This window comes from Astyanax mexicanus, chromosome 10 (genome assembly GCF_023375975.1).
Source record: "Astyanax mexicanus isolate ESR-SI-001 chromosome 10, AstMex3_surface, whole genome shotgun sequence".
In the NCBI taxonomy this organism is placed as follows: domain Eukaryota; kingdom Metazoa; phylum Chordata; class Actinopteri; order Characiformes; family Acestrorhamphidae; genus Astyanax; species Astyanax mexicanus.
Window position 1 is genome coordinate 46,985,053 of NC_064417.1, and position 16,476 is coordinate 47,001,528.

Here is a 16,476-nt window from a genome sequence, read left to right on the forward strand (position 1 = left end):
TTGTACCTTCAGCACAGCACACATTAACACGCTAATCACCACCAACTGCTCTATAATGTCACCTTGGCCTATCATGATAATTATGTTATTTTTTACTGTTCTTATCGTCCATATCGTCCATTGTTTTAATTTGCTTTGCATAAGAATAAATGTCACCAATAAATGTCACACTCTGAACAACATGTCTATTTGCACATCTGAACACTTGTCACTTTATGGTATGGCCTGTACATTTGCACTTCTTGGCACTACTTACACTTAACTTAAATACAATACTTGCATAGGTTTATAATCCGTATTACTGCACTACCTCCCTTCTACGGTTAGGTTACTTTCATACGTAGTATAGTTTTGTATTTATATATTCTTGTATCTATTTTTTGACCACTGTAGTAGGTAAGGCAGGTTATGTTACAGGATTTTTTTATTTGTATCTCACAAGGTATATTTCATTTTTCAAGCCTCAGTTAGCATCTTCTGTATTCTTATATTTCTTGCTGTGCTTTCTTAATGCATTACTCCTATAAATGTTGTTTGTTTCTACTGTCTGTCTGTCTGTCTATACATCTATCTATCTATCCCAAAGTCACTAAATAAAGAGCACTTGCTTATGGTCAATTTTTTTATTTTAAATGATTAAAATTCTGTATTGTATTGAATTGTTGGGCTTGTGATGTGATGTCATCTACAGGAGGAGGCCCAAGAGGAGTCTGGGTGGAAGCAGGTACATGGGGATGTGTTCAGACCACCTCAGATGGGAATGCTGCTGTCTGTGTTCCTTGGGCAGGGCACACAGATCTTCATCATGACCTTCATCACACTTTGTAAGAAGAAAAACATCCAAAATTAAGTCGTACAGTGAACTTTTTTGGTGTGCATTAAAATGGAGTGTTTTGCTGCCTGAGTGCTGTAATTCAGTTCCAGTAAATACTGTTAAACCTTTTTTTTTCCAGTCCTGGCCTGCCTCGGATTCCTCTCTCCGGCGAACAGAGGAGCTCTTATGACCTGTGCGGTGGTGCTGTGGGTCCTGCTAGGCACGCCTGCTGGATACGTTTCAGCCAGACTCTATAAGAGTAAGGACATTGTGCATTGAAGTGCCCATATTTTATAAACATATTCCATTTTCTAACCTACTTAATCCCTTAAAAACTTTTCCTGTTTGTGCACTTAAATCGTTAAAAAAAATAATGTCTTCCTGTTGTTTCAGAATGATGTGCATCTTGAGTTGAGCTAGTAGTTGTTCTTAGTTTGGGCTACAATGATTACTGGTAGTCAACACAATCAATGTTGACAGTGTAGATCATAAACGTTTGTGTTAATTACTCGTTTTTAACCGCATAACACTAGCGATAAAGACAGAAACGCAGTGGGAGAGGCTTAATGGCTGCTCACTCACTCAATTTACACAAATACATTTGATTAAGCAATTAAACATTTTTATTTTTGTGTTTTCATCAGCCTATATTTAGTTTTATATGGGTGTTTAAGGTTTTATGTTATGGCAAATAGAAAAAAGAGGGTGACATTTACAGGTGTGCAGACTTAGGTAGGTGAGGAAAAACATGCATTGAAACAGAAGATTTTCGCTCATAGGAAGCAGGGCGAAAATCATTGTTGCATGATTGAAGCCTTTTAAATGAGACATTCTAATGCTGATATTACTAATATGCAAATAAAGTCACCAGTATGGGTGCAACTTTGAGATTTTCTCACATAAAATCTTAAATATATCATAGTTTTACAGTATTACAGTATTTTACAATTGAAAGAATAAGGATTGGATATGTTTTGGTTGAACAAAAGTTTCACTTAAGTTAAAGCTTATAATAAAGATTCACATGAAGTGAAGCAGTTTTGAACTTTTTAATTTTTTAATATTTTTTTTATTATGAGGTGGAACATTGGGCTTTATACAAACATTTGCAGTTTGCAAATGTATATGGTATCATAAGTATTAGTGTTAATTCCACTGAGTATCTAACATCAATATACCTAAGCAGCCCTAATCACAGGCCATTTATCATGAGTAATCATGGTATCTTTGCGATCTGAACCTGACTAGAGGTAATTTTATGTTGCTTTGGGACTTTACATGTGCACTATTAGTTTAAGAGAAGTGTAATTTAATAACGTATTACCCATTTTTAACTTAAATCTCATGCAAGTATTAAGATTTATTTATGTTTAAATGGTTATGTGAATCATAAATTAATTATTGTACTAAAAACTATAATCTGTGTATGTTTCTGTTAATTTCTGTAGGTTTTGGAGGTGAAAACTGGAAGACCAACGTTCTTTTAACTGCACTTTTGTGTCCTGGGTATGCATAATTATTCTTGCATGTTGAGTAACAATCAGTAGAGTCATTTATTATCATTTCTCTGTTTTACCATTGTGTTTTTGTGCTTCTGTTTGGACAGAATGGTGTTCGCTGACTTTTTCTTAATGAATCTGATCCTCTGGGTGGAGGCCTCGTCTGCGGCAATCCCGTTTGGAACGCTGGTGGCCATTCTGGGCTTGTGGTTTGGTATCTCTGTTCCACTTACCTTCCTGGGTGCGTACTTCGGCTTTAAGAAGTCGGTGAGTTGGATGAAGTACCACGTTCTTCAATTCTTATTGGATTTTATGTTGTTTAGATTTGAAGATGGCCAAAGAAGATTTCCTTATATTGAAATACTTTTGTAACATTGAGTGTTGTAACATGCGTTCAGTACTCTGGAGAACTGAAGAAAAATAGATTTTGGCATTAATCAGTCAGTAATCAATGTGTCGGAGAATAGAAAAACTCCAGGTTTCCATGAATCATGTGACATAATCAAACTTTTCACCCAGCCAATCAGTATCCTCCTAAGACTTTTCCTTGGTGTGCATTTTTAATTTCTTTTAATGTCCACATATGAGGACACAGGGTCTCAAGAGGATAATCCTACTGAACATCTTGTCAGCTGATGCACATATCTAGTGTTTCGTATGTTTTTATATTACATTCTATTGTAGTAGCCCAGCTTAACCTCTTAACATGCCTTGTCTCATATACGGGCTTCAAGTGTAGATGATACAAAACCCTTTTTTTCTGCAGTAAAATAATTTATTTACATTCTGAAAACTTGGAGGGTTTTGAGATCTCCTACAGGACAATTGAAGAAGCTACATGTTCTCTTGCTACTCCACTTAATAATTCCAGATCAAACCCAAATACTGCATGTTTAACAATAGACGTAAAAACTAGACAACCGTAAAAAAACAAAATGTTTGGAGGACATTAACTGTTTGATTTGTATTCAGGACAATACTGATTTTAAAATGAAGTTTAGCAAAGTGCCAATTTTATGATTGTTTTTCACTATATTTTTAAAGTTGCAGATTTACTTACATTTTCTAAACTCATTTCTATTACAATTAAAATTTGTAGTAACATTTATTATCAAACATGAAAGCTTTTTATGTAATGCTTGCATAAAAATCTTCAAGATATAGGTGTGTATCAGGTAGAAAATTGACAAAAATGTTGGCCTGTTAATGGATTAAAAATAATAAATTAAATAATAAATAAATAATTAAAATTTACAATCCAACCCTTTTTTTAAATCAGTGATAGTCAGATTAAAATAACTAATTATGCTATATTACAACACGTAATATCCGTCCCATTTTGTGGGTGTTTTCTGCAGGTGATTGCGCATCCTGTGCGAACAAATCAGATCCCACGGCAAATCCCTGAGCAGTCCTTCTTCACTAAACCCCTACCCGGCATCGTCATGGGCGGCATCCTGCCCTTTGGTTGCATCTTCATCCAGCTCTTCTTCATCCTCAACAGTATCTGGTGGGTTCTATAGAGTAAAACAAATCAAATACTGTGACTTTGCTGCTCAATTACTTAGTTATAGTTAGTCGTTTACTCAGTTACAACTCAATTATAATTATAATGCAGCTGTTTAAAGATTTAAGCCTCAAGTCTGTAGAAATGAGCTTTAATTTTTTTGTGTTATCTCTTTACTGCAGGTCTCATCAGATGTATTACATGTTCGGCTTCCTGTTCCTGGTGTTTATCATCCTCCTCATCACTTGTTCTGAAGCCACCATCCTGCTCTGCTATTTTCATCTGTGTGCTGAGGTGAGAAAAGCTGGGACCTATTACAAGACTATTAATAACACAAATTACAGAACAGATGCATTTATTGCTAAATTAATTAAATGTAAAATTAATGCTTGATGTTCACATAAAGCAGGGGTGTCCAAACTACGGCCTGCGGGCCATTTGCGGCCCGTTTCCTATTTTGGAGCGGCCCGCGAGGTATTTTAGAAATGGAATGAAAGTTAAACAGGATTTTATAATGTGAGATTCAAAGTTTGAACGCTAGGTGTCAGAAACGGGCCAAAGAGTCTAAAAGCGGAGAGAGTGTGCATTTCTAGCACAGAAAAATGGGTCAAAGAGTCTAAAAGCGCAGAGAGTGCGCATTTCTAGCACAGAAAAACGGGCCAAAGAGTCTAAAAGTGCAGAGAGTGCGCATTTCTAGCACAGAAAAATGGGCCAAAGAGTCTAAAAGCAGAGAGGGTGCGCATTTCTAGCACAGAAAAACGGGCCAAAGAGTTTAAAAACGACGAGGGTGCGCATTTCTAAATGAAATAATCAGGAAAAAAGTATTATTTAAAGTGGTATATTTCATTATTTGTTTTATTACAGAGTGTGGCCCGTGATTTGGACACCCCTGACATAAAGGCTTATTAAGTTGTGATTAAAGAGGTGGTGTTTTACGCGTTTTAACTTTCGTTTAGTACAGTATATAAATAATTATCCTTAAGCCTATATTTAAATAGAGAGAGAGATCAGTAAAGCAGCAGACTTCACACAGGAAAACCCAGGGCAAGTTCTATCAAGATAAGGCAAGGGTATCTTGTCTCTTTATCGCGTTAGTGGTACTGCAGACCGAAACCTACAGAGCATAGCTGAAATGCTGCAAGCATACTGAGCTTAAAAGCTGCTGTTTTTTTGTGTGTGTGTGTGTGTGTTTTTAACTTGTGATGAGGTGCTAAATTTTGATGTTGCAGAAAGATAATTTCAAAATAACTATTTTAGGTTTTAAATTCAGATCCATAAATCCAAATCCATTTGATTTAAAACTCTGAAATAAGAAATAAGAAACCAATATAAAATTCTTAGGATAATTATATTTCAGATTTAAAAAATATGAAAATCAGCTCATTTTACCATGTAATGGGCTTTTTTGTAAGAATAACATAATAAGCCAGATTTTTTTCAGTTTATGTCTATATATAGTACATCTATATTGTCTATATTGTTGTCTATTATTATTGTCTATATTGTTTTTAACATGTACATCTCACTCTCTCTTTGCAGGATTATCACTGGTGGTGGCGATCGTTCCTTACCAGTGGATTCACCGCAGTTTATCTGTTCGTCTACGCTATACATTATTTCTTCTCCAAACTCCAAATCCAAGGGGCTGCCAGCACCATCCTTTACCTCGGCTACACCATGATTATGGTTCTTATATTCTTTCTCTTCACAGGTGAGTAAAAAATGCCTTACAACAGTTTCAAATGTGTTCGTAAAATAGTCCTGTCCCTCAGCTTTACAAAAGGAATGAGAAGACATAATGTCATGTCTCTTGACTTTTGTCATGTCTTATGAAAGCTAAAGAATGCTGCAGTGATCTGTGAGATGTGTGTGTGTAGGGTCTTCTGTGTTGAATATAGATGAGATTTCTGTCACTGTCTCTTTGTGTGGACAATTTTAGCCAGATGCTGCTGGTCATGATCATGACTATCCACTGCGCTCTCCCCTGTAGGTGGTAATATTAGCCTTAATGTATTCTTAATACATGTATACTTAATGTATAATGTATTCCTGGTACACACGTTATGACCTACTATCCGTCCTCACTAAGACTATGTTAATTTGCCTTGCCATGACCACGCTGGCCAGTATTTATCGACTTACAGTATAACATATAAATTCAGTGCCTAATAGGACGTAAAAAATTGATTAATCGCAGTAAATCACAGAATATTATTGTAATGTAATTGGATTACATTTTTTAATAGTCTGACACTACAAAATATTACACATTATTACAACATTGGAACTTGAATATATACATATAAATGCTTAAAAATGCCAAATGAGTAAAAAATCAGCTTGTTGATTTATTTGCCCCTTTGCTAGGTAAATATAATGGCCAATATTGAGATCATCTGCATATATTGTACAATGAGTTGATTATGTAATTGTGCAGTGACATTAGAGTAGGGCTGGACTATATGGCCAGGATTTATATCCCAATATGTTTCTTAATTTCAGTCGATACAATATAAATCCGTAATCAAAATTAACTGTATAGCCACAGCCCTTGCTGTATATAATCTCATCCTGATAAAGCTGTGTGATATTGTAAAAATAATATATCACAATAAAATACTGTAGTATTTTATTGTGTTTTGACAAATAGACAAAATGCATCAGCATTCAGCAGTGGCAGATTCTGCTATTTAGTGATGCAACTATTCTGCTATGCTCTTTCATAAATAGTACAGTGTATGGGTGGGCGATATGGCTCTAAAATTATATCACAGTATTTCAGGGTATTTTTGCGATAACGATATACTTGGCGATATAGGAAAACTAAAATAATTAATTCATTTCAGGAATATAGTATAATTGTATAACAGTATAATCATAATGTGGCAAAATAAATAATATAGCATAAAATAATATAATGCAGCAAATAATATTGCAGAATATTTAGTGCATGCATATAAACTGCAAACTAAAACAATTATATGCAAACTAAAACAATTATAAAATATACAGTTCGACCCTGTTTGCTTAGTTTGTGGAAATGTTGAAGGTTGAAATTCAGTGTAACTGTGATTTCTATCCTGTTCCTTTGATGCATCATTTCGTAAGTATGAGCGCTGTTTTCTTTCTGTCAAGCTTGTTCTTTTTCTTGATCAGTGTTTTTTTTTTTTTACCTCCTCACTGTAAATTTGTCATGAAAAGGAGCTGAATGAGTGACTAAGAAGGAAAGTATAGAGCGAGCTGTACATTGTGTAGATGTTTTAAACGACATCGTAGTTCTGTTCACTGCTGTTCCCCTGCTGGCCGTGTTGCACTTCAGTAGAAGTGTTTGGGTCAGGGGTAAATGAGGACACTTATAAATATTCCAACCCATCCTTTAGTGTTATTGTGAGAGATTGCACCCCACATGCTGGACTTAATCAAATCTTCCCCAGCTTGCCTGATTCATCTGCTGAGCTGGTGGAGGATGGAGCAGAGCAGCTGCAGGCCAGCAGAGGACATCAGAAAACACATGCAGTTAAGGAGCTCAGAGCATCTACACTGCTCATGCTCATGCTGTCTCACACACATATGCTCTTATCCTGCGTTTTCACACCGGCAGGCGACAAGTCGCTCACATCGCCTCGAGTCTGTCTCTCGTGGGTGTGTTTGAGGGCACTCACGTTGTGGTGTGTTGCTGTGTATTAGCGCAGCTTGTGTTAGCTCAGTGGCTAATCTAGCACGCTAAAACCATTCAAGCTATATACTATCCACTTTCATCTCCAATTTTCTCTGCATTTATTTGAGCAAAGATGCATCATATAAAAGAGAAAACACAGCAACATCAAATGTACATATTCACTGTGAAGCTCTACTTTGCTTTACCTCACTCTTCCTACAAACATATCTTAGTAGACTGCCCTGCACTTTAACCACCTGAAATAACTTTTATAGGGTTACAGATATGAAAGAACTGTTTGAAAAGCCTCCACCAGGTAAAGTACTTAAGTTTCTGGAAGTCCTTCATATAAAGACACTGATTTAAGTCAGTGATGCTCATGTAATGAACATTGTCGATGCCATAAAATAGCCAACAAGTTGCTGATATGGCACAAAACCCAAGCAAACAAATGCTCTACAAAAACCTACTGTCTACTTACATGATCCTTTATAAATGATTGGTTGTTCGGATCAGCAATTTCAGTTAAATATAACATATATCAGACGAACAGAGTGATATTTCAGAAGTTAAATTAAGTTTATGGGAGTTACAGAAAGTGTGCAATAATCCTATAAACTAAATTAGACAGGTGCGTAAATTTGGGCACCCTTGTCGTTTTATTGATTTAAATGCCTTTAGCACTAATTATTATAACACAACATTTGTTTGTTAAGCTCATTAACCCTTGACCTACATACACAGGTGAATCACCTCTTTGCCTTTTCTCTGAAGAGTGGCAACATGGGAGCCTCAAAACACTCTACTCTCAAATTACCTAAAAACAAAGAATGTTCAACATCATGGTTAAGAGGAAGGATAAAAAAAGCTCAATTATCTCAGAGATTTCAGTTGCCAGTTTCCACTGGCAAATAGAAGACCACAGGCACGGTTCTAGTTAAGACCTGAAGTGGCAGAACAAGAAAAATCTCAGATAAGCAGAGGAGAAGGATGGTGAGAACAGTCATAGTCAACCACAGACCTCCAGAGCTTCAAAGACCTACATCATCATCTTGCTGCAGATGGTGTCACTGTGCATCATTCAGTAACTATTCAGTGCACTTTGCACAAGGAGAGGCTGTATGGGAGAGTAATGCAGAAGAAGCCTTTTCTGAGCACACGCCACAAACGAGTTAGCTTCATTTTTGAAATAAGGTGCTGTGGACTAATGAAGCTGAAATTTCAAGTTATTTGGAGGGTGGTATGTATGGCGGAAAACGTGCAAAATTGATTTACGTCAGTTTACCCTTTTTCAAGGCTGACCTTATCCTAATCCACATCTCAAAACAAAATGCTTCTCATTCTATTTAGTGGAGAATTAGAAATATGCCCCCTGTCTGGTCTGCAGTTGCGATCTTCAGCCTCTTACGTACTTCGGGACAAAGTTAGGTCCAAAAGCCTCTTGCTTGCTTCTAGCTCGGATGGTAATGGTCTTATATAATGCCGATAGTCTGGGTAAGATAATAGAGGCTCTGAGCTTTCCGGATCATCTCTGAAGCGATTGCCTCTCGCAGAGCCTGTTTCTTGTAATCACGGATGATTACAGCATGTCGTATGTCTTTGGCTATTACAGCTGAGCTTGAGCCGCGGCCATTTACACAACAAATATCAGCGTCTCCATTTATTTGTTGCCATGGATTCTAATAGATGCTTCAGAGGCCCGGGCTGCTGGTACTTCAGATAGAAAGACTGGAACTAAAGCTGGAACTGGAACGTATTTGTGAATTACCTATATGTATGGTATTTTGTTTCTTTCTTTCTTTCTCCTTTTTTTTTAACTAAATATGTAGGTAGAGGTGGTCAGGGGTTGACATGGTAACAGCACACTCAATCCCTTCCTGGTAGAAAACGCCCACATGTAGTTTATAGTAGCAGTCCATAACTTGAGACTTTTTTTTTGGTGTCACAGTAAAAGCAACAGTATTATTCCTGAGTTGGAAGGGGACGACAAAAATTCTGATTAATGATATCAGTGTCCCATCATGACAATCTGTGTTCTTTCTTAAAACAGAGTGATCTGTTTTTGGATGTTGGAACTTGATTGCTCTGTACAGTTTGATAGAAATTGATTTCTATTACCTTGCATAAAGTGCATTTTCTTACTAGTCTAAGAGCTCTTGTTTCATGGGTTCAGTACATTTGATCAAGTTTTAAAGCTGTTTTCAAGCCTGGGAGGGGTCCAACATACCATTCTTGCCTTTTTCTGAAATCTGTCATCTAGGGTTCGCTTCAGATGAACTGTGGTTTGCTTGCTGCAGGTGTAGAAGCTATCTTCTCCCATTGCTGTGTGTGCGGTTGCATGATTGGTTCATTTTGTAATGTAACTGCTTTGACTTATCCTGTTCCTTCTGTTGGTGTATACATCGGTACGTCCTAATGAAGCACTATATGATAAAACTGGAGTGAGGGTACTGTACTTAACCATGGCTTATTTGGTGCAGTTACACAGTCTGACCAGAGAGGTCTCTAAATACCCAAATTGCCTAAACTTCCAGACTGTTGCTTTAACCAGAACTGAAATGCTGGAGAAATTTTCCCCTATGACTCTTTTTGGGGTTAAAATAACAATGTTATCACGATATGCTGCCCAACGATGATATTACAATACTGTGATTCTGTGATACACAATATATGGCATATATTGATGTATTATCTACGATATTTCACAGCATCTGTGTTACTAAAGAAGATAAAATACTCTTAAATTACCAGAATTAAAATACCAGAAATTATTGATTTATTGGTGTCAGTTTTACAGAATTTAACAACCAATATTCTTTACCACATGTTTACCTGGTTCATTAGATTAGCGCCACCACATGTAGTAATGAAGCATTAACTTTATTAAGTTAAATGGGAAGGTCTTAAGGAGTTTAGAGCACCTGTAGTTCAGTAGCTATATACATATTTGACGCCACGTACCATTTAATGTATCGCAAAAGAAAACAGTACAATATATTGCAATATTTTTATTTAATCTCATCTGTTAAAGCCCTGTTTGTCGTCTTCTCCCCCATCTCTTTGTGTCTCTCTGGCCTTTCTTCCTCCCCCTTTGTAGCCTTTGAGGAAATGCAGAACAGCCGCCGTCGTAGCATAACAATGATGCCAAGCTAATCAGTGTTTTATTTGCGTATTTATTTATATATTTACATGTGCCTGATTAATGAAGTGGTGTACGTCTGTGTGGATACGCTCAGCACAGCCACAGTAAAGACGACCCAGGAACAGACCAAGAGCAGCCGAATGTCTTCAGCGTAGAAATGCAATTTTAAAATGGTTTATTATCCAGAGCTCTGACCACATTTCTTTACAGCTGGATCATCCTTATTTAGACCACTGCACTGTTTATAAAAAAAAAAAAAAAAAATATATATATATATATATATATATATATATATATATATAATGATTATAAAATAGCACAATAATGCAATTACACCTTTTTGAAGTGCATTAAACCTTTGCAATAACAAAATATTTAAAAATATATCTTAAATACATTATTAAATAAAATAAGAAAAATATAATAGGCGGCATTGAGTTAATAAGCAAAATTATTGAGGTTATGTCCATATCTTGTACAATAAGTTGAAATTATTGCTACAGGCCTAGGTAGCTATGCTATGGAATTAATTTTTACCATCAATTTAATTTTAAGAAAGCAAAAATATAATTATCTTCATGTGCTTGAGGGAAATAAATGGTGATAATTAATCAATACTATATTTTTTTTTAAGTAAAGGGGAATAAAAACTTGAGTTAGCATAAATTAAAATATCAAGTTATTACAACTAAAGGGGAAGCTGATTTATTTCTAAGGTAGTCCAGGGGGAATCACTACACACTGATGGTGAGTGTTAATCAGAAACTGTTGGACACGCCCAGTATGCAAATAGATTGTGACAGAAGCCAATGGAAAAGAAGCTGCTAATGGAAACAGACTAAACTCAGTTATTATAGTTGGTTCAACTCAAAGATTTCAGTTTGAATCTATATGTGCCCACAAATGTTCAACTAACTCAAAACAGTTGAGTGTTGTTTAGAAATATCCAATTTTATGTAAAACAGACTTAAATCATTTGAGTTAAAACAGATTGTGGGTTTACAGAGTAGCAGTCTTCAGGTTATGTGACGATGGCTTTTGTGAGCTTCTGTTTTAGAGTTCAGATCAACCAGTCCAGCCAGTTCAGTGAGAAAAGCACATTATAATGGAACCATAGAAATAAATGTAAATGGAAGATTATCCTGAGCATTGTGTTTCAGTGCTTTTAAGAAACGAGACATTTTTATGTGTTGATTGGCTATGATTGGCTGACTGTGTGCACATGCATAAAAAGGTCTTGTAATTGTAGATAATTACATCAATTACAATTTAGTTCAGTTTTTCTTTAGATACCCGTCAGCCCCTTGCTGTGACCTTGTGTATGCTTTTATACTCGTATGCTTGCCTGCATACATGTTATATTCATTCCTGAATAAAGAGATCTGAGACTGCCTTCTGCTGCTCTGCTCCATAACTCTGAAAATCTTTCAATAAAAAGGTTAAGATTGCTCTTAATTAAATCTGTACTGCCTCAGCTGTGCTGTTACTGTGCTAATTATAACTGTGCACTTCAGGGTTTAATATAGTTTTTACTTAACAGTGAAAATACAGTTTTAAACCAGTAAATCATTACAATATGTTCATTGTTAAATATAAGACATTATAGTTTTTACTGTATTATTAATTTTACTTTTGTTTTAGACTTTTGATGGGTCAAATTGCAGTCCTTAAAATTACTATATTCATAAATCTATCAAATAATAGTTTTTACTGTATTATTAATTTTTACGTTTGTTTTAGTATTTTTGATGGGTGGAAATGTAGTTCTTAAATGTATTTTATTCATAAATCTATCAAATAATAGTTTTTATTGTATTATTAATTTTACGTTTGTTTTAGACTTTTGATGGGTGGAAATGCAGTTCTTAAATCTAATATATTCATAAATCTATTAAACAATACTTTTTGCGGTATTATTAAGTTTAAGTTTGTTTTAGTATTTTTGATTGGTGGAAATGCAGTTTTTAAATGTACTATTATTATAAATCTATCAAATAATAGTTTTTACTGTATTATTAATTTTATGTTTGTTTTAGTATTTTTGATGGATGGAAATGCAGTTCTTAAATTTACTATATTCATAAATCTAGCAAATAATAGTTTTAATGTATTACTAATTTTATGTTTGTTTTAGACTTTTAATGGGCGGAAATGCAGTTCTTGAATTTGATATATTCATAAATCTATCAAATAATAGTTTTTACTGTATTATTAGTTTTATGTTAGTTTTATACTTTTGATGGGTGTAAATGCAGTCCTTAAATTTAGTATACTCATAAATCTGTTAATTAATAGTTTTTCTACTTTTAAATATTGTTTGGTTTTAGACTTTTATTGTATTTTTAAATTGTTATATATATATTTATTTGGCCAAATGACTTAAGTTAATGTTATAATAAGTTTATTGTTTCACTATGTACTTTATTATCTGTAATGCACGTTAAAAACTAAACTGTGTCTACTACACAAATTATGTTTTATTATTACTATTATAATAGTTTGCATTTTATATTAAGGCCAGTGATGAAATAGAGTCAGACTGTATATAATTGAAATAGAAATAGTGTTTTACACTCTAATAGCAGTATCTCCATTACTCTCACTCTCTCTCTCTCTCTCTCTCTCTCTCTCTCTCTCTCTCTCTCTCTCTCTCTCTCTCTCTCTCTCTCTCTCCATGCTCAGGTGCAGGACAGGCTCATCAAAAATTTAGGCTCAGGTTTAATGAAAGCTTTAATTAAAGCACAGGTTCTGAGGAGAGCTTCTCTTGACCCATCGCCTCCTTATACACAAAGCTCCTCAGCTGCGCCTCAGCAGAGTGTGAGAGTGTGTAGAAGAGCTCTTGATATTTAATCCTGTAAAACATACACGATCCTTATGAATAAATTCTGTAGTACTTGTTTTATTGTCACTCAGCTGTGTCTCTCTTTCTCTCTTTTTCTCTCTCTTCAGGCACCATCGGCTTCTTCGCTTGTTTCTGGTTCGTACATAAAATCTACAGCGTGGTGAAGGTGGACTAAGACTGTGCTGAGCTCGGCTCGTCCCTCTGCTTTCATAGTAAAGAAAAAGAAGAAGAAGGAAGTCTGCGTTTCCTGCGTTATGCTTTTGACGGACAGCGTTTGGGAGACAGATACGTGAGATATAAAAAAAAATTAGAAACTGCAGTATTTCTATTTCTCATGATTCTGTGTTTACTGCTGTGTGTAATTTGGCTTGTTTAGTTTGCACAGTAACATGGGTGGGGTTTCTCCAAAGATAGGGGCTGGGGTTAAGGTGTAGGGTTAAAATTTTACGCTTTAGAGTTGTTAAAGAGTTGATCGGAGGTTCCTATTAAAGGAAAGTCAGTGGGACCAGTGAGGCTGTTTCTGTCAGTCAGTTGTGAGAGGGTTAAGACTGAGCATGCTCAAACATTTGCATGTGAAAAGGCAGGTGAAGTGGTCAGCGACAGTGATGGACTCCATATGAAGCAAAAAAGCAGAAGAAACGAGCAGAGCCTGGTCAGAAGAACATCTGTACACCTCTTTAGGGAGTCGGGGTTCTCCACGCCCCTCCCCTCCCTGCACCTTAAGCCTAAATGCATGATGGTAACAATGATGAAGGACTTTTCTTATTTCATATAAATATATATAATGTATAAATATATGTATACATGCTTTTATATAGAGATCGAAATGTGTTTATTCCATTTTTTTTTTAAACAAATGAATCTGTTCTGCTGTAAGTTTATTATTTGAATGTTGAAACATGAATTCTAATGAAAATGGGATTTTTCTTTGTTGAGTTTCTTTTTGATTGTCCATTTTGTAAAATAGTGAGTGCTAGCACTAAAGATTTATCACTGTGAACGGATATCGAGGATGTGTTTTTGACTGATATATATATATATGAATTATATCAGTTTGATGGCTGTTTGAAAATAAAGCAGGTCATCAGACCTGTTTTATCCTTATGGACGTGTCACACCTTATTTACCTGATTTTACTTGTAAGAAAGACAATGGTTTGGCAGGACACCTAGAGCTTTATGCTGCAACACTTGTTAATAACATAATTAAATTACTATTTTTTTTTTTTTGTTTTTTGTTTTTCTTAGCTAAGCACAAAATACTGTATATGTATATATGAATTGTTAATATGGACTAAATCAGTAAGATCCAGGGACTGGATTCCTAAAACAGTCAATTCTTAGGACTCCAATTTATTTAGACCATCATATATTCTAATCTTCAAGCCTTGTTTATATATATATATATATATATATATATATATATATATATATATATATATATATATTAGGGGTGAGCGATATGGCTCTAAAATAATATCACGATATTTCATGGTATTTTTGCGATAACGATATACTTGGCAATATAGGAAAACTAAATTAATTAATTAATTTCAAGAATATAGTATAATGGTATAACAGTATAATCATAATGTGGCAAAATACATATTATAGCATAAAATAATATAATGCAGCAAATAATATTGCAAAATAATTAGTGCATGCATATAAACTGCCAACTAAAACAATTATACAATAAATAAACCTAAAGCTTCACAGTAAATAATAGACTACTTTTAAGACAGAACAGCCGTATTATCACAATATGGATTTTTAATATTATGATATTTCTGTGTCACGATATATTGTATACGATATAATATTGCCCACCCCTAATATATATATATACACAGAGGCATGTAAAAGTCCAAACTGGGGGGCACCTGCTCTATTTTTCGTTACTGTTAAAAAGCAAGTAAGTAAAAGATGAATGAAAATTCTTTAAAAAGCCATAAAGTTCTAAATACAACATTTTTCTTTCCAACACTTTAAGATGGATTAAGACTTTTTGTTGTACACTTCAAGTTTTTGCACTGTGATGCAAAATTTTATGAAAGCTTTATGAATACCCTGACTCCTCAAACCTAGACCAAAAATCAGCAGCTATTGGCTCCTCTCAGCAGCTGCCTAGCACTTTAAAAATGTTAGAAAATTAAAAAGGAGGAGAGAGCTATCAGAAATGTTCAGGTTGCTGTTTGTTGACCATGATTATTGAATGACAATTTGAGGATTTGAGGTCTGGAAGACAAAGTAAAAAAAAATCTACAAAACAAATACATCAGCAAGTATTGCTTTAAAATTGTGGCCAAATCTATGCCACAAGGTCGAGGCCGATTTAACAAAAAAAAGGCAATTATTGTCCGATAATGATATAATTATATATTATGATATGACATATTTTATCCCTATTTAGAAGAGTTTTTTGGTGCAATGTTGTATTATGCAGCCACACATGCACAGATATGACTTTTGTTAAAATAGAACTTAATGATATTAAGCCTAATGACCAAAAGTGTATTTGAAAACAAGAATTATGCAGAATTTCAGAAAACTCACTCAATCATTGGATGCTAATTCCCCAATTTATGAAGTTATTAATCAATTTTTTTTTTACTTTTTATTTCTATAAATATCAGATCATAATTTGCTTCCCAAACAGACATTTAAAGCAGGGTTTCCACACTTTTACATGCCGTGTAAATTAATTGTATGATTCTGCTATTGTTTACGCTAATCAGAGAGCTACTGCTCATTGGCTGTATAGATATATAAAAAATCGCATTGCCTTAAAGTCTGATTGGTAGTTAGCATTGGATGTCCTAACTACGACAAATCTTTTGAGAATCCAGCCCCAGTTTAAGTCAGACATAATTCATACATGCTGCAGATTTTTTTTTTCAAGTATTTTAATTCAGAAAGAAGCCCAGGGCTTTATGCTGAGCTTCAATAAACCATATGAGGTGTACATAAAGATCTGTACCATGAAACAAAAATAATAAAGCACAATACAAATCA

The 16,476-nt window shown here is 34.7% G+C and overlaps 1 protein-coding gene across 2 annotated transcripts in view; it reads left to right on the forward strand.

The window, feature by feature from the left end:
- LOC103040173 (transmembrane 9 superfamily member 2) overlaps positions 1-16,476 on the forward strand; it is a 28,714-nt gene extending 12,238 nt beyond the window's left edge. For both annotated transcript variants that reach the window (XM_007237510.4, XM_007237511.4), the window contains 8 exons: positions 692-824; positions 954-1,073; positions 2,263-2,320; positions 2,421-2,580; positions 3,672-3,823; positions 4,003-4,114; positions 5,360-5,531; positions 13,570-16,476. In XM_007237510.4, the coding sequence (XP_007237572.3) occupies positions 692-824; positions 954-1,073; positions 2,263-2,320; positions 2,421-2,580; positions 3,672-3,823; positions 4,003-4,114; positions 5,360-5,531; positions 13,570-13,637 (975 nt within the window). In that variant the 3' untranslated portion in view covers positions 13,638-16,476. The remainder of the gene's footprint in view (positions 1-691; positions 825-953; positions 1,074-2,262; positions 2,321-2,420; positions 2,581-3,671; positions 3,824-4,002; positions 4,115-5,359; positions 5,532-13,569) is intronic.